This window comes from Vidua chalybeata, chromosome 1 (assembly GCF_026979565.1).
Source record: "Vidua chalybeata isolate OUT-0048 chromosome 1, bVidCha1 merged haplotype, whole genome shotgun sequence".
NCBI lineage: Eukaryota > Metazoa > Chordata > Aves > Passeriformes > Viduidae > Vidua > Vidua chalybeata.
Window position 1 is genome coordinate 5,703,764 of NC_071530.1, and position 21,837 is coordinate 5,725,600.

Genomic DNA, 21,837 nt, shown 5'->3' on the forward strand with positions numbered 1-21,837 from the left:
CTCTGGAAGAGGTTTCACGGTTCACCACCTGCTGCCACCCTCCAAGGGGAGCTGAGGAACACCAACCACGCTCAGACGGGGCTGAAAATGATCCCGGGAGTCCAGGCCACGCTGTAAGCCACAAGGCATGGAAATTATGGTAATTGGGGCTCGCAGGAATCCAAGGGGGCATGTAAGGCCTGAAGAGATTCTCTTAGGGAGCAGCTGTCTCCATAGCAGGACTCCACAGGAATGCACTCACTGCTTCTGCTGCTGTCAAAGTGGTGAGCTGTCAGCAGCAAGGGATGGTACCTGGAGCTCCTCACACACACCTGGAGCTCCTCACGCACAGCTGGAGCTCCTCACACACACCTGGAGCTCCTCACGCACAGCTGGAGCTCCTCACACACACCTGGAGCTTCTCACATATACCTGGAGCTTCTCACATATACCTGGAGCGCCTCACGCACATCTGGAGCTCCTCACAAACATCTGGAGCTCCTCACACACCCCTGGAGCTCCTGACACACACCTGGCACTGTCCCAAGGCTGGTTTTGCTATGGATGGACACAGATCTGTAGCACTGAGATCTGCTTCAGCCATCCATGTGAGCACCACAGGGGAGATCTGTAACCTCTCAGCTGAAGGGTGAAGAGGAAGGTGGAAGGCTGAATTAAAAAACGTAAATAATTGAAATAATGGGGAAAAAGAGAATGCAAAGGGCAATGAACCTGTTTCAAAGGGTGACACCATGGCAGTGCCCAAAGGCTGCTTGGACTTCAGTGAAACACTCACTGGACCACCAAGAGGCATGTGAAGAATTTGGCATTTTGTTATTCCAGGCAACCCCCCCCTTCCCAACATCTCCCACATTCTGCAAAGGGACATGTGGCTTCTTGTTTTGCAATTTGCTACTTTTGTTACATCTGACAGGATTTACAACCACAATTCTGGGTTAAAATCGAAATGAGCAAACATTTTGTCAGGGTTTCACACAATTTCTCTCTAATTCATGTGAGCAGTAGGCTTTTATGATGTCCTTAGCTAGTGACATTTCTCTGAATTTAAATGTCTGGATTTTGAGTACATGTTCTTGGCAAACACAAAAGTGTCATGGGAACCATGGCTTGCTTTATGAAGTGATCTGCTTTGGGATACTGCAACTGAGCAGAGAAGAGGGAAACTAGAGAGTTCTTAGAACCTCCAGCTGATGATTCACAGCATCCAAATAATGCTCCTGATTCATCCTTTATGAAAACAGCCCCATTCAGCCAGGCACTACATGACCCTTCTTTCATGTGAAAATATGAAGGTGTTTTTATGGCACAAACTCCAAATGTCTATCAATCCTCACCATCAAAAAAAAAAAATTCTAAGTATTTCCAGATTTTATTATTTCTTTCCAGATGTAAGATGTCAGAGGATACAAGCCACTATAAGTTGCACAAATAAAGTATGAAACTAATGAAAAAAAAATCACTTAATCTTCCAAGTTAAGTTATCTGATAAACATCAGTTGCCATTGAAAAAGGAAATGCATTTTCAGTCAATATATAAGTTTTGTTGCACACTTTATAGTCCAAAGGCAGATGCTGTGAAAAAAGCCAGTGACTACAACAAACAAAAAGAAAGTAATGCTCACCTCTGAAGTCAAACAATATGCAAGAAAACATGTTTATCCAAACTTAGTGGTGAAAATTAAATATTAAGCTTACATTAATTTGTGAAAACCCAAACTACACTGGTAGGCACTTGATTAAACTTTAGTTTTATTGGGGTTTTCTTACCAAAAAATCACAGAATTATACATGATGAAGTAAGTTTGCTGCAAATGATAACAATTGTGAGCTCCTGATACACTGAAGTATTTAAAACACACAAAATCAGGAGAGGTTTTGGTTAATACAACTAAGGGAAGACCAGATTGTCTTACATGTCTCTAATAAAAGAGTGTTACATTAAATATTTTTAAATTAATTTTCAAAATATTCCAGAAAGTACAATTGCTTCTACAGCACTGCAGTAAGAGATTTGCAGGCGGAATTCCATTTAAACATGTTCCAGTTGTACTCCCAAGGTGTTTACTGTCTATTTTTGTGATATTCCTAGAAGGGATTCCACACAAACCCTAAGTCTGACGTGCCAGGTGGAAAATAGCACAAAGCCTTTCCTGGAGGTCCAGTGATCTACTCAGGCCAGAAAGGGGTCATTTACACTTCCCATGTCTAAGCAGTGCAGCAAACCATGTGTTTGCATCATGTTACACAAGAATGAGCATTATTCCAAGCCCATCAGCTTCCAAATATTTCTTTATTGTTTTCACAACTGATTCAAGGATGATTCAAGGAGCCCTCGTCTACGTGTCTGACTTCAGTTCCCCTTTGGGTTTCCAAAAACCCAAACAACTTCCTGAATACTCAGCCAGCTCTCCCCTCTCTAGCTGCTACTGGTTTTTCCTGCAGCAGTTCTTCCTCCTTCTTCTTGTAAAGCTTTAGGAGATACTCATCAGGCTCAATCCCTGCCTCCTGTAACTCTGCCATGGCTTTCTCCAGCCGGCGCAGTGTCCGGGCACTCTGCACTTTGCGGGCAGTGATGTACAGAGTGAATTCCTTGAAGCCCATCAGCTTGCAGGTATCCACCTCACAGATATTTTTAACATCTTTGGTCTTGTCCACCTGGGGGAAGAAGACTAAACCTGACATTCTTTCCAGGTCTTCAACGCTGACTTGGAAGTCAGTGAGCTGGTGGCTGAAGCCTATGGGATTGTTTGGCACCACAAACGCCCCCAGCACCAGGGGCTCTGAGGACGTTCTGCTCCGCCTGGCGAGGATCACCTTGTACAGGTGGGATGGTACAGCCACATCATCCTTTCCAATTACCTGCCAAAAGGAAAGAACTGTTACAGATAAAAAATCATAGCACTGTTTTGCTTGGAAAAGATCTTTAAAATTATCAAGTGCCATTCAGCACTGCCAAGACCACCACTAAACCATGTCCCTAAGCACCACATCTTCATGTTCCTTCTCTCTGGAGCTCCTCTCCTTTGTCTAACTACAATAACTTACAATATAACATACAATAAAAGTTCCTGATCTGCCAGTTCCAAATCATAGAGGTTTTAATATACATTTCAAATCAACTCTAAGTTACTGTCTGACATTTATTTTTTTCTCTATTACCCACACCCAGGTAGCATTTAAAAGCTACTTCACCTAAGTAAGCATTTTTTGGAAGAGATCCAGATATAAAGTACATTCAGTGACTCAGTATCTTTTTGGAAGAGAAGCCTATCCAAAGAAAATGCACCTATTTCTTCCATAAATTCCCTACAATCCAACTTCAGTGCTCATACATGTTGAGTTTCCCCCTGTGTCACTCAGACCAGGATCCAGGGATTTAAGGGGAGCCCCAAGAGTGAAGGATCAGGACTGTTAAAGTCTCACACTTTAAAGTGTTTAAAGTTTCACAATCTCACCCCACCCTGTACCAGGGATAACTCCAAGGGAATACACCTATTGATGGCAAATGTAATCTCTCCAGGACTCAAAAAGTTATGTTCATGCATGCACTGAATTAGGCTTCTTTGTTTCTTTCCTATTGCTGAACTGAATCTGTCATCTTCAGAGAGTGTAACAGGCTCACACATGGAAAATCTGAGTTTTGCATAACTCTTCTGTAAGTACCCTTCTCAAATCCATGCTTTTATTCTAATTGCAACAGAAGAAAAATATGCAGATCCCTTACAAAAACTACAAAGGCATTTTATACTGTATATAAAATCCAGTAATTTGGTGCTGTTTCCAGGATTTGCAATACCTGCAAAAGCAGACTGATTGTTTTAATTTTTTGACAGCTTTTGTTAGATACAGTTAAAATACCATTTCAGGGAAAGCAGGTATTTATCACATTAATTGAAAGTGTCAACAGTTCAGACATGCCTTGTCCACTCATATATTGAGTATAACTCAATCACATAATAAACACTTCCTATGCACACTTTTTTTCTGATTATTCAGCCCTTCTGCAAATGAAAATACATTTTTAAAATTAAATTTTGCCTGTGGCTATTGAACCAAGATTCATGTTGGTCTATTTCAATATTAATTAAATTTGAGTTACAAATTCTTTCAGTGATTTGTGTCCTCTACCTCTGTTGCCAGTTTTTTAAATGACTGGTCCTAAAGTCTTACTGGTTAGACCAAAACCAGAGAAAGTACCTTCAGGAGAAAGGGAAAACTCTGATGATTTTGTTTCATGTTTTAAGCAATAACAGAAGAAACATTACTCCTGTTTCTGGAAAACACATGCTCTTAGATTTCTTTACTGTGTTCTAAAATACCTCCCTCCCTTTCCTTACATGAGGTTATTTAATAGTTTTGCTGTAGTTTAAACTTTTTTGCTTGTTTGGGTTTTTTCAGGGGGTGGGGTTTTGTGTAGGTTTGTTCTTGTTGTGGGTTTTTTTGTTTGGTTGGGTTGGATTTTGGTTTTTTGAGAGGTGGTTGGATTATTTGCTTTTTGTTTTCCTACAAAAATTGTCATGGTTATGCCAGCAACCTTCTCCCAGGTAATACTCTGCCTAGACATCAAACAGTCACTGAAACTGGTTAAGGAAGGAATGCCTTATGCCAAATCTTCTCTCCCTTTCAATGGTGACAGATGTGTTGATAGGGAAATGAGAGCTCCTGAGTGTCAAAGCACTTTGTATTTAGCATTCTGTGGATGTGAAACCAGAGCTACACTTCCCCAGGACCAACACCATAAATAATCAAAACTGACTGATGCACAGGTAATGCTCAAATGTACTAAAAGCAGTGCAGCAACACACTGCTGTATATGGTGAGTTAACACTGAATTACAAAATTAATGGTGCTGGGAGCTTTAACCTACTGGAGATCAGTGGCACTCGAGCTGGGCAGTACCTGCAAAATACTGGGGGTGAGAGGGAGGGAGCCAAGAAAATCCCTGAAGGGGAGAGTAAGGAGTTCATATTTCCATATTCACCCAAGGGCACCCAGTGATGACACTGCCAAAGGCAGTAGGCTGGGGCTCCTTTTCTCCCCTGGAGCAGGGAGCTTGCAGAGCCTGCACTGCAATCCCACCTCCTGCACATTCCTAGGGCAGGGAAGAAGGTGAGGAAGAGGAGGAAGGTGCTGTAGCCTCCTGAGAGAAGGCAGTAGTGAGGCTAAAGCCCAGTCCTCAGTGTCTCCCTGGGCTAACAATCCCCTGACCTGCAGCATTTCTGTGCAGTATGGCCTTTTCCAGGCCTCTTTGAACACTTTTCCCACTACAAATCCATGGATATGTACCAGGTCCTCCTTAGCTCAGCTCCTTCCTCCTCCACACCTCCCACTCACATCCACATCCCGGCATCCTCGCTCTGCTGCATAAAAGACCAGAGGAAGGGCGAGCACACAGATGGAGCTGCACAAGGATCTCCAATTAGTGGGGGTACATGGAATATGTAAAACAAACAGGTGAACGCATGTGGAGCGAGCTGAGGGAACTGGGGATTGAGGCTGAGGGCTGAGTGGGTGGATAAAGAGGCTGGGGAATGAATAGAGCTGCACACAAAACACTTAGGTATGAGATGGAAATGCTGAATGCCTGAAGTGGGTGTTAAGGGAAAACAGACCCGGTGCTTATGTAATATTATGCAAATATATATATTCTATGCAAAATAATGCACATTTATGCACAGTATGGGCACCTAGGAAGAGAGAGGAGAAGAAACAGAGAGGACTAGTTCAAAATGAAGGAAGGGCTGGCCTTTTGAGAAATGTAGATCTAAATTCAATTCCATACATGTAATGGTCAGGTATGTAATTTATGTACCATTTCAGTTCCATGTAAACTCTCTTTTGAGAATTTAAATAAAATTTAAGTAGTGCACAGGCTTCAGACCAATTTCTCTGAACAGTAGCAAACTACTACTGCAATAACTTCACTGAGTGTTCATAGTGTTAAAGCAGATAAAACCATCTTCAGGTGCCCAAACTGGCAGTGTCCACAGGTGTCCCTTCCTCACTCAAAACAGGGTATAAAAGTTCTATCCCCAGCTAATTCTGCTGGAGAGCACCATCAAAGGGCAGTGCCTGATTTCTCTGACAGAGTAAATATGCATGACTAAGAATAAATGTCTTTTTCTGCAGTTTAACACTTATGTGCACCATGCACAGGATGCATCACCAGTAATTTCTGCAATGTGACCCAGTGATGTCTGTTAAAAAAGGAAATGGAGATCTGGAGCACGGCAAAGTATCTCCATCATTACTCCCTGTAATATCCCACACTTTGCTGTTTTATGGCAGTGAATAGAGAAGCTGCAGAGAAATGTTTCCACAGAGTTGACCCCCCACCAGCTCAACTGCCAGAGAAAGAAGTGTGACACTGCAAAAGTGAAATTTGGAATAGAAGAAAGAGGTAGGAAAAACAAACTCCACAATTCCATTTCCTATTGCCACCTAGAGGATTTTCCTCCTAAACTTCAGCAGCCTCAATCACTATCCAGATCTGCACCATCCCATTTATCTCAGTGCTTTGCCTGGCAGAGGCAGAGAGCATATGCTCCTATTGTAACAGGATGGAAAATGGTTCAACATTATCCATGCACAGATGTTGACTTTGATTTGTGCCTGTCTATCCACAGGAAGCAGAAATCAAGGCCTGAAACAGCTCTCTGTCCCAGCTGGAGAAGAAGAGCAGTTTTTTAAGAGTATCTGTGATTCTAAAAGGAATTTTGTGCTCCAATACAAGCAAGAAAATATAGCAATTGCCTGTTGAAATCACTGTTGTCCCACATGCTTTCACACCACGTTGGTAACAGCCCACAAGGCAAATTTTTGTGCAATCCTTTGAAAATCCCCATTTTGCTATTGCTATAAAATTTTGCTTAATCTTCCGAATTTTCAACAGGCTCATGAAACATGAAAAAAAAAAGGCACTCAAGCTAAAAGCCTTCTTTTTATAGCATTAAATATATTTCTTTCCCATCATCATTTGGGAAACCAACGTGAAATTTCAGATGCTTTGCTGTCTCTATCAGTTCAATGTAAAAATGTGCATTGCCCTAAATTTTTGCAGCTACTTATTCCTTTCAGTTTTGTTTTGTTTCTTTGACTGAACTAGTATCTCCTAATAATGGAACATTATCAAAATGTCATTTTCAGAGCAGTGTTTATTATTTTTCTATCATTACTGACATTGTTACTGACATTCCTCAAGTGTGTGTGAATTTGTTATTCTTCTCAAAGCCCAGTTAAACATGGACAGCTGTCATGAGGGCAGGCCATTAAAATGTGTGCAATTCCTGACATTCAGAAATGTTTACATATCACTAAAACAACAAACGTGTTGGTAAGCAGTTGTAAAGGAAACCTAAAGAGCTCACAGGGACAGATGAGGGCAGAACATTTCTTAAACCTGAGAGAATTCAGAGAGCTTTGATAAATTCAGTCTCACAGCCAAATCATTGGATGAGAATTTGTCTTAAGCTTGGCTCTCCGCCCAGTTTTGGCCAAATCCTGTTCTTGACTGCAGATTTTAAAAACAGAGAGAGCAAATTTGATAATACCTGTGGAGTCCTTAAATATCAAAATAATTAATGAAGACATTTGCTAATGGCATCAACAGTAAGCTTAAGTATCTGGCATTAACTAATGCCACCTTCATGGTGGTAATCAGATAAATTACAAGGCAGTCCCTAAAAATGTCAGTTTGGAGTTTATGAGATAGAAAACTCCATGAACCAGTGAAAAGGAATATAAGAAGTACAATGGCAGAACAGTTGAGATTACATGAGAAGAAAACAGAGTGTTACAGCGTGGAAATTCTAAGCACAAACTAATGTTATCAAATTTTAATTTTACACTGGACTTGTTACAGCTTCCCAGACTGCAAAAAAATTATCTTCCTCTGCAAGGGTACGGATTATTTTTAAAAGAAAAGGCCCGTGAATCCGAAAGTGGTATTTTGCCACCTAGTGACCAGAAACTGAAAATCCACCGTGCACAGAATCAGAAGGGACTAAGGAGCCCTTCATCAGCGAGAGCCAGCTCTGGATTGACAATTATCTGTGACTCCTTCAGAACCTGGCAAACAGAAATCACTCTCAATCACGTCTTAACCACAAGCACCCACTGCAGAGTCCTTGCATCAGATGGTACCACCATCAAATACTTAAAAATGTCAGCTCCAGAAATTCCCTTGACACTCCAGTAGCTGTTTCTTCACTCCGTGAAATTCTAACCTGAGTTTAGAACTGAGGCAGAACTGCAAACAGAACTGTCTGAAAAGAAGCACACCCAGCTCCTGTGACAGAGTCCTTCCCCCTCCACCTGGCAGTAGCAAAATTAACACTTCCATCACATTTCTTGTTGGACAGAATTCCTGTCCCCCAAGCATGATACTGAGTAGGTCCATCAGTGGATGGACTGTAGGTGTAACATCATTCCTGCTGATGTGACCCCACGTTTGACAACCCAGAGCTTTGTTATAATTTGATACTGAATTCTGTATAGGAACAGACTTTCTGGCAGTACAAAACATTCCATTTACTATCACTGTAACTTTATTTACTTTATTTACTTGATCATTGTGACAGCATTAACTGCCTCCACTCAAGTTCCTTCTGGCTTTGTTAGGCAGCACTGATTCTGCCAAGAGTGTTTTCCCCCAATATTTGAGAGAGCTCAGTCAGATGGCACTGAGAAGAACTGAGGGGTGTGAAGGCAGACCTAGCAACACACAAACCAGAAAACACTACAGATAAAAATCATAGTAACAATCTGCACAGCCAAACACTCCAAAATGCAAATGTATGTACTTCAGGAAAATTTAATTTGTTATGGCTGGTCTGATTGTTATTGCCAAATCATTTGGCAATCCTAAAAAGGGAAGTAAAAAAAGAAAATAGATGGAAAAAAAAAAAACCCTCTGTTCCTGAATACAGAGTTATGACATTAAAAGAGAAATGCCCTAACCCCTTTTTATTTTTCTTTAATAAAGAGGGTATGTATATATATCATGTATGTAATAAACTGTATTTACATTATGACAGACTACTGCTTCCACAGAATTCACTTAGATTAACTTAAAAGAGAATCCACCACAGTCCCTAACACCCCTCTTCCTATAACAGCATAACCTTTAGGATGGGTACAATGCTAAATAAAAGCAATCCCAATTAATCTCTCCTGCACCTTCAGTATCTCTTCTCCTCCCACTTTAACCCAGTGTCTATTCCATTCATTTGTACTTCACATCTAAATTTAGGCCTGACAGAGCTCTGCTGGTTCACACCAGCTGATCTAAGACTGAACCCTTTCCATAATGTTTATGGGACATCTATAATGGACCTACACCCAGTAGGTATCTCTGTAACCTTGGGACCACTTGGAGCAGCCAACAAACAAGGAATAATTCCCAGGTTTATTTCATCCTTTAACAAGCATTCCTTCCCCTACAGTATTTCAGTAGCCAACAACCTCTACTAGTTCTGAATGTTAACTGGGTAAAACCATAAAGTACCATCTCATATTTGAGAGTGCAATTTGTTTCCCAGTTATTTGTCACAGAAAGAGATGACAACTGTACCTTCTGGAATGGTTATTGTGCCTCTCTGGCCCAGCCTGGTGATTAAATTTAGACAATTAAACAGCAAACATGATTCCAGTATGAATCTTGTGTATCAGTAAAAAGTACATTAAAATGTCTTTTTCAAACAACAAACAAAACGTTATCTAAACTGTATTTTCATTTGTCAGCCACAGCTATTCTTCTTAAATTAGCATTCACTGGGATGGCCTTGGGAATGGGGAGAGTGAAGCACTGAGCATGACGTAGTTAATTATTGCAAAATTTGTATTTGAAACTCCAAATCTGCTGACAGAGGAAAATCACTAAAGTGACAGTCACTGGATAGCAGTAATGTATAAAACAAGACAATGTCATTTTGATTTGATCTGGACAAAGATGAAAAACCTGCATCTGCCTCTCCAATGACACAGAACAGATTTTTCCTGTTGGCATTCTATTCTACATATATTCTCAAAATATGCTTTTCACATACCAAGCATGATCATCAATCTACTCTTTGCAATAAAAATCTCCGCTGGAGATAGATGAACTGACAGAACACATCTGAGGATATCACAAGTTCAGCCAATATACAGAACAATGCTGGCATCTAAGGAGTTCAAGGTTAATTCCCTTTCTGGAATTAAAGAGCAAATGGTACCAGAGTCCAAGCAGGAACTGGGAACAAAGCCATGACTGATGCTCTGTTTCTCCTCTATAGTGATCTAAAAATAACCTTTTTGGATGTTTGATGAGAAAAACACTAGCATGTAAAACCATGGATACATATTTCACCACTCCTTTAGCCAAAAACAAGGAAACTAAGATTGAAGAGAGGATCTGAAACAAATCAATGCAGACACACTCACTGTAGCACTTCAGTGTTTTCCTTTTTTCCTTTTCACAGCTCTGTCTGAGAGAGCAAGAACATTAGAGAGGAGCTGAGCCTTAACAGTGGCATTGGCAGATTACAGGTTGTGAGTTTCAGCACTCTGCTGTGTACTGCAGCACTTCTCCTTGAACAGCAGGGACAAAGGAAAGGACATCTTCTCACATCAGCTTCTCATGCCCAAACAATGAGGACTAAAACCCCTTTCAGTCTGAAGTCATTTGTGTGAACTCTGCTGAGTTCATTCTGAAAGACAGCTAAGAGATTCCTTCCCTTCACAACCATTAATGTTCTTCCTTTAGGGGCAGAATCCCAGACTACCAAAATCAATGCCAATGACTGCAATTATATCCAAGGTGTGCATTTGAAAAGAACTTATCTTCAGTGCTTTGACAAGTTGTGTTTCCTCCTCTAAGTGTATGTGTTCATAAAAGAAAAAACAAACAAACAAAAACCCCCAAACAACCCTCTACTCTGAAGTCTCTCTCCTCAAAGTATAACTGCAATGCAAAGCACAAAAACTTAAGCTATGAACAAATTTAAAAATAAAAGAACACAAACATTCTCTGCCTGTATTTATTTAGAGGACTCAAATCAAACAATTTAATATTTTAAACAAACAAACAAAAACCCCAGAGAATCATTCTTTTACTTTTCCCACCTGGAGACACCATTATCTGTACTTAAGTAAAAATCAATTTACATAATGAATCTTACTGTAGGAAGCTGAGTAAAAGGATTTATAAATGTGAAAAAGTGGTGACAAACAAACAGGAACACCATCACTTCACCATTTTCACTCCCACACTGAACTTCAGTTCATAGTGAGACCAAAACTGGTAAAACATTCCTAAAAGATCTGTGATGTCATCAAACCCAAAGATGATGAAGACAAAAGACAAGAACTGAATGAGATCACAAGCACAACAATGTGGGCATTTTGTGCCACTATTATGTCACTATTTTATCCAGGTATCAAGTTATTTTGAATAAAGCCAGTAAGATGCAGTGTCTGCTCTGATTTTTATCAGTGGAATACTAAAATTTACATTTCAAAACCAAGACTGAGAATGACAATCATTTTTCAGAAAATGCAATCTCCTCTTCTAAGTAAACACTTTCTCTAGAGAAGAATGAGAGAAAGACTCGTTCAGAGCAAGATTAAAGTGAAGCCATTGATAGATGCAGTTGATAGATGATTTAACTTCTTCCTGGAAATGATTTCCACTTATAAAATGTTCAAGTCAGCTCAGGATTTTTAATTCTTTGCTATGTAAGATGAATATATATTTTTAAGGATGAAAAATAAATGCAATATCCTGACAGCTACAAGGCAGCAAATCCCAGCAAGCCGTTTGTAAGCCTGGAGAACTCTGTACCGTTCTGAGTGACAGGAAGCCAAATGCTCAGCTGGAGATTGTTGAGAGGGAACATCTCCCTCCTGCTCCCAGCTGTGTGCTTTGGGACATATCTCATGCTGTCACCAGGAAGCACTGGACTACTCTGTGTGCTGCCTCAATCTTTCTACAGCAGTACAAAACCAGCCCAGTAAACCCAGTATGGATGGTTTGCTATTGCACTGGGTAATCAAGCACTTTGTGGAAGGATCTGACAGTCATCAGTGCTGGCAGACAAAAGAAAGGCAGAGGAAGGCCTGGAAAGTAGAAAGGGCAATGGTGAAGTGAGCACCTGTGGGTGGCATAGGATGATTGCCAATCTAAAGCTGGCTTTGCCACTAATTTATCATCTGGCATTGGTCATACCCCTTAAGCATGGCTTATTTATCCACTTGAAAAATGAGCACAGCCTGCACCTCCCTCACAAAGACATGGTGAGAGCTGAAGTTTGGAACTACCACTAAACATGAAGAAGGTAACTTATCACTACTGCACTTTCATATGCATAACTCCCCCCAAAAATAACAAACCCAAATCCAAGTTGTGATTTTGTGACAGTCAAGGTTTGACATGTGTGGCTGGGGACATAAGGGACAGTTTCTCAAGAAGTAAAAAGGTAAAAGCAAATGGGAAAAATCAAACTCTGTCACGACCGAGTTCCAAGTTCAATCAAAAGGAAATCAGCTGTGTATTTATAAAGGAGAAATAGTGCCTAACTTTTACTGCTCAACAAGCCAGTGTTGAGAGCTGAACATCTCTCCCTTTTGTGCCTCTGACATCCCTGTGAAATATGGGGTTGTTTCAGCAAGCTCATCAATTGCTCCTCAGAGAACTGGTTGGAAGCTGAATTGCTCACAAGCTGAAGCTGCAGGTGATCCAACTACTTATTTTCAAGGAAAAGTGTTTTTTTCAAGAGGTGCAAAATGTAGCATTTATTATTTGCATTATGCCAGCTTTCATCTGCAACTGCAAATAGCAGTAACATCTCATTGCAGTGGGGGCAGAAGGTAACACTCCCTTGAATAACTTACCATGCTCAAATCTTACAGATGTCTAAACACAAGCCTACTAAGATTAATTCTGGGTAAGCAACAATAAATTCACTTCTCAACTTCATAGCCTGTCCCATCTGTCTGTCAGTGATGGTTTCTACAGACTGTGCATGATGAATCTTCAGAGTATTTTAAGCAGGTAATAAAAATAAGGGGCTAAAAGAAGGGGAGTATCAGTACCATTGACAATACACTTGAGTGAAGTCTTCCAAGTGACTCTGGCATGCTCAAAATCTCAGCTGCAAGGCTTCATCCAAGAGATGCCTATGGTGTAGCAGCAAACAACTGCTTGTGAAATTAACAGAGCACTGACACTCCAATACCCTGTAGTTTTGAGAGACCCGTCCTACCTTGGCATTCCACTCTTTCTAAAGCACATGAAGAAATTGATCAAATAGATGCCTGTGCATTAGCAAACCCCACTGACTCTGACTGGATAAACAGTTCTACTGCTGACTGTGGACATGAAATAGATCTCTGTAAATAAACAAATTATTTTAAAATTATGTTTTTTCGTGTATAGGCAAGATGTAACACTTCTGCTAATCTTGTCCCAACAAATATGGCACATTTTATACATTTTGCCTGTACTAAGACGCTCAACTTTTGTTTTATCAAGTTATAATATCTATTTTAAATAAATAATTACTACTGCACTATTATTCCAGCAACATATATACATACCTGATAAGTAACACTCTTCTTTCCATCACCATCTGTTTGAGGCAAGGTAAGAGGTCCAGAAACAACCCAAACATCTTCAAATCTCTCAGTCAATTCCCGACAGTACATTTCCATTCTGGAACATATTTGTCAGATAGGGAAAAGTCAGCTGGGAAGATTTAATCTTTGAGACACACTATGAAGGGAAGGGTGAACTACTGACAGGGAGCATTTTTCCAGATTCATCTGAGTGATTCACAAGCCAAAGAAGGTAAAATGTAGACCCAAGTCCTGCTTCCCATTTGTCCTCTGTAAATAAGGTTCATTTATTTACAGACAGACATGTGTTGCTGCACACATCTGAAAATGGTTTCTGCAGCCTTAACACATGTCTGAATAGCTGAGTTCTCTACTTACTTCCACACTTGACACTAGAAATATACTGTTGGTGGTCACTTGGGATTAGAAAAATAGAATTGTTCCAAGCAGCAAGTTGAGGCATTTTTACTTTGAAAGGTTTTATATTATTGGATTTGTATGTTTATTCCCAAGGAATCAAAGTCCTGCAGCACAGCTCTTTCTGTAGATCCAGTTTCTGTTTGCCATTTCCACTCACTCTACTGTTTTTTTTTTTTTTTTATAGATATAAAACTGTTCAAAAATAAAGTAGTAACTCCAGGAATACTACCATATTTTTGCTTTTTAAATTGATTCCGTTTACAGCACATAATATTTCTCAAATAAGAAGGATCCTGTATTACACCTATTTTACAGAAAACAAAAGATTAACAAGGCCAGGTTGGATGGGTTTTTGAGCAATCTGATCTAGGGGAAGGTATCTCTGTCCAGGGCAGGGGGTTGGAACTAGGTTATATTTGAAGTTCCTTCTAATCCAAATAATTCTATGAATATATAGCACATCTTTGATCTAAGAGTGCAACTGTTACAGAAATCAAATACAATGAGCAAGCATTGGCCCTCTACAAAGGTAAGAGTTGCACTTCTCACAAATGGACATACAGAATATAAAACAGATTATCCCAGCTAATCTGGCTGCCTCTGAAAGGGAGAGGTTGCACCCCCTTCTCTAATTCCTGTTCCTTACATTTTTCCCTTGGGCCACTTGAACATTCTTTATCTGTCAACAACCCTTAACAAAACCAGTAGTTTTTTTTTTTTTTTTTTTTTTTCCTTTTGTGCTGGGTTAGTGAGTTAAATCACCAAGAATGAGCCACACAAATGAGAATGAGCAAAAATGAGCCCTTTCTTCATGTGATACACCAAAACATTGACTACAAGTGAATTCTTTTCCTACTGTCACCAGCTTTGCTCCCAAGCAGCCCAGCTCCTCAGGCTCTCTCATGGCAGGGAAATATAAACACCACCTGGAAAGAATGGGAATAAATGCAGCTAGGGAGCAAACTGCTTTTGGTGGCAGGAGGGACAGAAGTCAGATTAAAGTGACCATGAAATCAAAACCATGACACTCAAAACAAGACAGAAACAGTTAAATATCAGTTGGAAGAGAATAAGGGATACTAAGGTGGAGTTAGAGCACATCATGGAGCCAGTCCAGCAGTTTACTATTAACAGCTTGCTGGATGATTATAGTCCTGCTCTCCCCTTTCCTACTGTTCCCCTTGTCTGTCCCATCTGACCATTCCTAATCCATCTTCCATGTTGGTTCTAGAAATCACCTCATGAGTTGATCCAAGTTTCCAATATGGCAGAAACATAACCAAGCAGAACAAAATGAGAATCAGTTTTTAATTGGGCTGGCAAATGAAACTGACTCACCATAGTCAGGCTACTACCAAAGCTGGAACTGGGAAACAAGCAAAAACACAAGGCAGGAGGGCAAACAACACTTTAGAAAACAACAGACACTTATACTGACTAAGCTGCATTGTCTGCCTGCACCTCAGAAGACAAGTCAAGAAGCAAGTAACTAAAACAAGAGAAAGGAAGAGAATATTGAAACTAGGAAAGGATGCAACACATGTGAACTACGGTATCCTTAAAAATATTTATTATTAAAGAAATCACTGACAAAAAAAAGTGGCATTGCTGCTTTTCATGCATTTAAACTCTGGGAACAGGGTGCTGGGGTTGGGAAAAACTGGCAATAATTGCTTAAATTGCAGGGTTGATAGTGCCAGAGGAAATTTTCAAATGCTCCCCATGATTTCCTGATTAGGCAGAGATCCTGCCTAAGGGAAACAAAGAGGGTTTCCCTACCTTGAATTGATACAAATGCCTAGCTTTGGTATAAGGAAAATTTATGCTCAAACACTTGAGTTATTAAAAAAAGAAAAAAAACCCTCTTAAAATGTTATGGCATTTTATTTGTCTATAAAACAGTATAACCTTATTGAATGGCTCATCTGATTTAATACACATTCTTGTAAAACAGGAAAGCAGTGTGCAGATGAATGATGATGCAGTTTTGATGGACTTTTATTACAACACTGTATATAATTTTGCTGACCTTCCCTTGAGTGAACCTTGAGAGATCTATCATTTTCCTCTCCTCTTTCTGAGCCTTCACATTCTCTAAGTCCTATGCAAGAAGCACTGGATGAATGCTACTTTTACTATGTTCTCTGCTCAAAGGAAAGGAAGAATAAAATCTTACATGAAGGACGTTTAAATTTATCAACCACTCCACCTCAAAGTCAATCCAGTCAGCACTCACAAGTGACAGAGACCCTGCCTGACTGCTCCTTGGGAGCCAGGACCTGAAGGAACACCTCAGACCTGAAGAGTGATGGCTCAGTGGGGAGTGCTCAGTTCTCCAATTCAAAGGGAACCAACATCCACACACAGACATGGGAATACTCTCACACTGCAAGTGTTTCTTTGTGGAAGATCTAAACCCTCTCCTTGCTTCTGCTGAAACTTTCTTAAGGACAGTTAAGCCTGGTACTTTTACCCCACTTCAGCCAGAAGAAATAATTTTGTCTATTTTAAATAAATGTCCTAGACAGTTTGACTGGATGAAGAACTAAAGTAGTCGCTATACTGTTCTTTCACTGAGACAACTGAGCTGCCTTTCATTTCAGACAAAGCTCCTATGACCTCTACAGATACACTGCTCTAAAATACCTGGATGTGAAGAACCTTTAAAACTAAAGCATTTTTGATTTATGCTGCTGCCTGGTATTTTTCACTTAGCTTACTTACAAGTAATTTCTCACCTGTTCCAAAACCCAGCATTATTTTCATAATTCTGAGGCACAATGTTGGACAGATAAAATGTTTCAGCCATAGCTCTCTGCATAGACAAAGAAAATACTGTAATTTCACTGAGACATTCATAAGCTGAAGACACATTTTAGCAGTTTGTGGATCAGAATCCCATTTCTAGTTTAGTTTTAACATCTACTAACATAGAAAATCAGAAAAGCCTAAGTCAGAACACCTACAAAATTATTTAGGATTAAGAGGTGCACAATTGAGGTGAAACCCTGCAAAGTTATCTATTTTTTTTTTCCTGGCAGAAACAGCACGAGAATGTCCAGCTCTACAGGCACAGGAATTACTGTCACCCAGTGTCAGTTTGGTAATGTCTTTGAAAGCAACTAGTCATTTTTCATTTTGAATGGGAAGGACACTTTCAAGCATCCTTTTCATTTATTTGACTGCTTAATGGCTAACTTTTTCTTTCCTTTACAAGAAAAAGTTTTATTAGATATACTCATCAATATTTTACACATACATAACATACAGGCAATGAAATGATTTATGAGACCATAATGGTCAAACATCCATATATCTGCTTAATTTCATGTTGTAGAAGTGTCATAAACATCTCTGAACAGAAGCTTACATACCTCCAGAGGTGAAGGACCTGGTGATAAATCACTAGACATACACAGGGAAATACAGAGAGAAAAAAATTCCAAGATCTTAATCCAGAATTTTCACAGGTCTTGTATCTGTCAATATTTTTCACATACTACTATTGCAAGGTGATGGGACTGACAGAACTCTTTAGGATAATGAGCAAACATTACCTCCACTAATTAGACGGTGAAATTCAATTTTTATAATCCTGTATTTGAAAGACTGTATCATCTCACTGCATTTCAAACCAGGTCCAGGATTTCTGTGCACAGGGAGCTCACCAGCAAAAATACCCCAGATATCAGAAATAAATAACAGCAAAGACATTTCCAATAGAAATAAAACTAGTGATTCTTTCATTTACCACATGCCACTATGCTGTCACTCCACCCCACTGAATACTATCTGCCTGGAGAAATACAAATTCTAACTGCTTCTTAATTAACAAATTGCTGCATTACGCACATTGCACAAGAGGATCCAATAAATTCAAGGCTGCTTTGTAAGTCAGCCAAGGCATTAAGGCATGCTTCTCTTACAGCTTGAATAAATGGCAGGTGAAGACATTTTATAGACTGAAAGAACTATGGCAAAAGGGTCTAATTTACCTCATACACATTGCAAGGAAGGAAAAAGCTTTTTAAATCATCCAGGCAATCCCCTTGTCAATACAGAACAGTACTTAACAGCATCTTTGCTTTACCCAATCTAGCCTTAAATATCTCAGCAGCTGTTGGCCACAATGACATCATTGTCCCTGTCTCCCTTTAACTGAGCTTTGAAGACTTGCAGGGTTTTCTTGCTGAAGGTTATCATCTTCATTTTACAGGTAGACAATGTGACATGCAAGAGGCTGAGAAAACTTGCTTAACACCACACTGTTCAAGACATCATCTCTGCCAAACAAGCTGATGTAGGTGTGATTTAATGAAGAGAGGTATGTCATCAGAGCATGCACCTGATTTAGATGCCTGAAGCAGACTGTGAGAGCATCCTACACTGCTCAGTCAGGAACAGACCTTGTAACTCCATATCCAGCTCTTTGCATCAATAATGACATCATGCTCCACCTCAAAACAAACTGCAAAAGGAACACTGCACATTACTTCTAAGGGCCTTCTGACCCTTTCAGGCCGATAAGCACAAATTAAAAACATGGGAGAAAAAAGTCCTACTGTTGAAAATTTGTTATCTCCTGCTGGTGCCATGTGTCCTCGTGACCATCCACTGCCAAGGTAGTCTTCATTGACAGCACTGAACATCAGAGGGATGTTAGGGTCTGGTCTGAACTTACAGTGCCTTCGATCTGCATCACCTGAAGAACAACACACTAAATGGTCAGATTACCATGAAACCTTCATAATCACAAGACAAAAAGATCTAATTCTGTCATATCTTGCCAGACAACCCATGCTTAAGGATTCAGTAGATTAATCTGAATTCTGTACATCTCATTTACAGGTAATGTTAATTTCTTTCTGCCATGTGTTTTAAATATTTAAGTTCTTACTTACCAATAAAATATATGGGGTTTTGCATCATGACTTTTCAGTCTTCCCCAAACAAAACAGATCTGCCTCAAATCTCAATTCACACAGCTACAGACATTAATCAGAACTGAATGCCTCAGGATGCTTAATTTCAACTTGCAAGATAGTTGTATCTGATTATTTAGAAAACATTCTAACAATTCAGCTGTTAAGGCCCACTTGAAAGTAAGCCTGAAATTAATGTTTTCTTCTCAGAAAGAAGGGGGATCAATGATGCTACTTAGGGGTTGGTCATAATGTTGCTTTTAATTTTGAAAGGTAATTTGAAGACAGTGATTTAGATACATTTAGAGGGCTATTGCTTTCATAAAGCATTTTACAATTACATGGTTACCTCCATTACTAATAATCTGCCTTATAAAAACTGAACTAATGCTATAAACTTAATTTACATTGACTGTATACCACTCACATTTCGTTCACCACTGACAGCAAAAAATCACTGAGCATCTGTCTTGCATAAAGAACAGGGGAGAGAGTATGAGAACTGTAGCAGAGTAAATAATGGCTGCAGTGAGGAGGAAATGCCCTATCTAGCTCTGAACAATTGTCGATGCCCTTTGCTCAGTTTTTATCTCACAAATGGACATTCTCCTCCCATTCTGAGCAAATCTCTTAAGATCTGTACATTAAAACCACTGACACAAACTGGACCTCAGAACTAACTCCACTGCTAAGGAAGCAGGAGCCATTTTTATGCACTCCAGCAACTTTGCAGATCCAAATCAAGTAAGGAAAGGTGAATTTTCATTGTTTCATCTTCTCTCCATTCCTGTTATAAAAACCCAAGTTGAGCTTCCCTCCCTACGATCACTATAGGACTTTTCTCCCTGACTGCTCCAGGGTGCACCTTCTGTGAGCAGCAAAGGTCATTCAGAGCAGCACAAATGTAAGGAGATAAATGTTGCATACAAATAGAGATATCATAAAAGAAAGCCCTTATAAAATATGTTTTAGGCCCGGCTACTCTAGCTAAGCTAGCAGTTAGCTTGTAACTTCCCATGTGAAAAAATCATAAGAATGAAAGTCAGTTAGCACAACAAATCTATTCTGGAAACAGAACCCTTCACACCTGCAAAAACAAAGTCTATCCCATGGGAATCAGTGAACAAAATATGTAAACTCTGCAGGAGTAGAAAAATTTGATGGACATGTAAAATGCCATTTACTAACCAATGAACTGAGTAGCAAGAAAGTTATGAACCAATTAAGTGACATGAGGTCTTGAAAACTGTGTAAAAAGAGCTGTAACATTAAAGATTGGCTTTTCTGCATGAAGAAACTGAGTCCTGTCTGCTTATTACTGCAACAAATAAACACCTACATACCCAGCATCTTTTGTTTTGAAATGTGTTCAATCACCCATCTAGGCACCCGTTTTGCCTGGTCATAAGACAGTGCATGATTTGTGTAACATCTGGTCTCTGTTCCAGCCTCAGGAAACCCATATCTTTCCAGCAGAGCCTCTTCTATTGGTTCTAAGGAAGAAATAAACAGAAAACCATCCAAAGATGAAATGTGATCATGAATGGGACAGTAGGAAAAAAAAAAATCTCAGTGGGTGTAAACCTACGTATAGGGAATTACTTGAGGTTACAGCTACAATTAAGACCTAAAATATATTGAGACAGTTCTCCAGTGAAACTCTCATCTGCCAAAATAGTTGTGGTTCTCATCATGTTTTAACATGAGGATCTGACTAAGTCATCTATCTACTCTAATGCCTACAGAAGGCAGAAGAAAAGCTATGAGACATTTTCTTTCCACAGAAGAAAAGCTCTCAGATGTGCAGGGACAAATCAGGCAACAAGGAGCTACAGACACAGGAGATCAACACATACATTTCACCCTTTGGAGCTGAAAATCAAATTCCTCACAAGCTGAGATTTACAAGTTGGGCACAAGCAAGTCCTGCCCTCTCTGGGAATGCTTACACTCTGCTCAATGAATGAAAGCTTCTCGGATTTTCATTATTTTTGCAAGCAATATTTTTTTTTCTCATGGAGGAATATTTACATCCATCTTACTGTCTTGTTCATTCTCCAGCCATCTGTCCAACAGCAACTCACGTTTTTAGAGCCATTCTTCCTCTGCTTTCCAACAATCCGGTACTTTTAAAGCCTTGAGGCTGTGGAGAAAACCATTCACTCCCTCAGGTGCCCCAAACATCTCTTCCCGCACCTGAACCCCACCAGACCCCAGACCTGATAAACGAGCCTCGGCTCATCCAGGGCAGCAACAGCTGAAATTTCGTGTGACTAACCCGAAATGTGTGTTTAAAACTAAATACGCATTCCTCTCCTGCCACCAACACTGTGCCGTGAGCAGGTGCAGAGGGAAGCGCTGTTAATTACAAGCTACAGCCCAGCATCCCCAAATAACCTCCTCCCCACTCAGCCCGCCGCAGGTACTAAGGGAACCCCACGATCTCCCAGCAGTATTTGGGCATTCCGGGAATGGGGGAAAGAGGGAAAAGGCGCTTCTGAGGCGAAGGAGAGAGTTTAGGGGACAGAAGCGGCTGTGGGGAGCGGCGCTGCGGGACCCGGGACCGCGCTGAACCGGCCGCTCCCGCCTCGCCGGGCCGCCCGCCCGCGGCGTCCCCACTGCCCGCGGCTCTTACCCTGTGCTGGGGCCCGCCCGGGCCCCGGCTCCGGCTGGCTCTGGCTGCGGAGGAGCCGCCACGTAGCCCAGCAGGACGCAGCGGCCCCGGCCGCGGCCCCGCAGACGAAGCCGCCGAGGAAGCGGCGGTGGCGGGGCCAGGCCGCCATGGCGGCGGCGGCGGGAGGGGAAGCGAAGGGAAGGGGCGGGCGCGGCCCCGCAGCGCCCCCTCACGGCACAGGCCTGAGGGCGCCATGGCGGCGTCGCCTCGGTGCGGGGACGCGGCGTG

The 21,837-nt window shown here is 40.7% G+C and overlaps 1 protein-coding gene across 4 annotated transcripts; it reads right to left on the reverse strand.

The window, feature by feature from the left end:
- Window positions 1–2,271: 2,271 nt before the first annotated feature.
- EXOG (exo/endonuclease G) lies at window positions 2,272–21,735 on the reverse strand. Of its 4 annotated transcripts, none has more exons than XM_053954564.1 (9): window positions 21,571–21,658; window positions 21,020–21,078; window positions 20,279–20,428; window positions 18,576–18,715; window positions 18,420–18,481; window positions 17,388–17,418; window positions 16,752–16,828; window positions 13,576–13,690; window positions 2,272–2,859 (listed from the first exon to the last, which is right to left on the reverse strand). In XM_053954564.1, exons 3-9 carry the CDS (start codon window positions 20,283–20,285, stop codon window positions 2,398–2,400), a joined length of 894 nt encoding a protein of 297 aa, XP_053810539.1. In that variant the 5' UTR covers window positions 20,286–20,428; window positions 21,020–21,078; window positions 21,571–21,658; the 3' UTR covers window positions 2,272–2,397. The 4 variants fall into 4 exon arrangements, with proteins under 4 accessions (XP_053810539.1, XP_053810548.1, XP_053810521.1 ...); XM_053954573.1 differs by having other exon boundaries at window positions 20,967–21,078; XM_053954546.1 differs by lacking the exon at window positions 21,020–21,078 and having other exon boundaries at window positions 21,571–21,735.
- Between the last annotated feature and the right edge of the window lie 102 nt (window positions 21,736–21,837).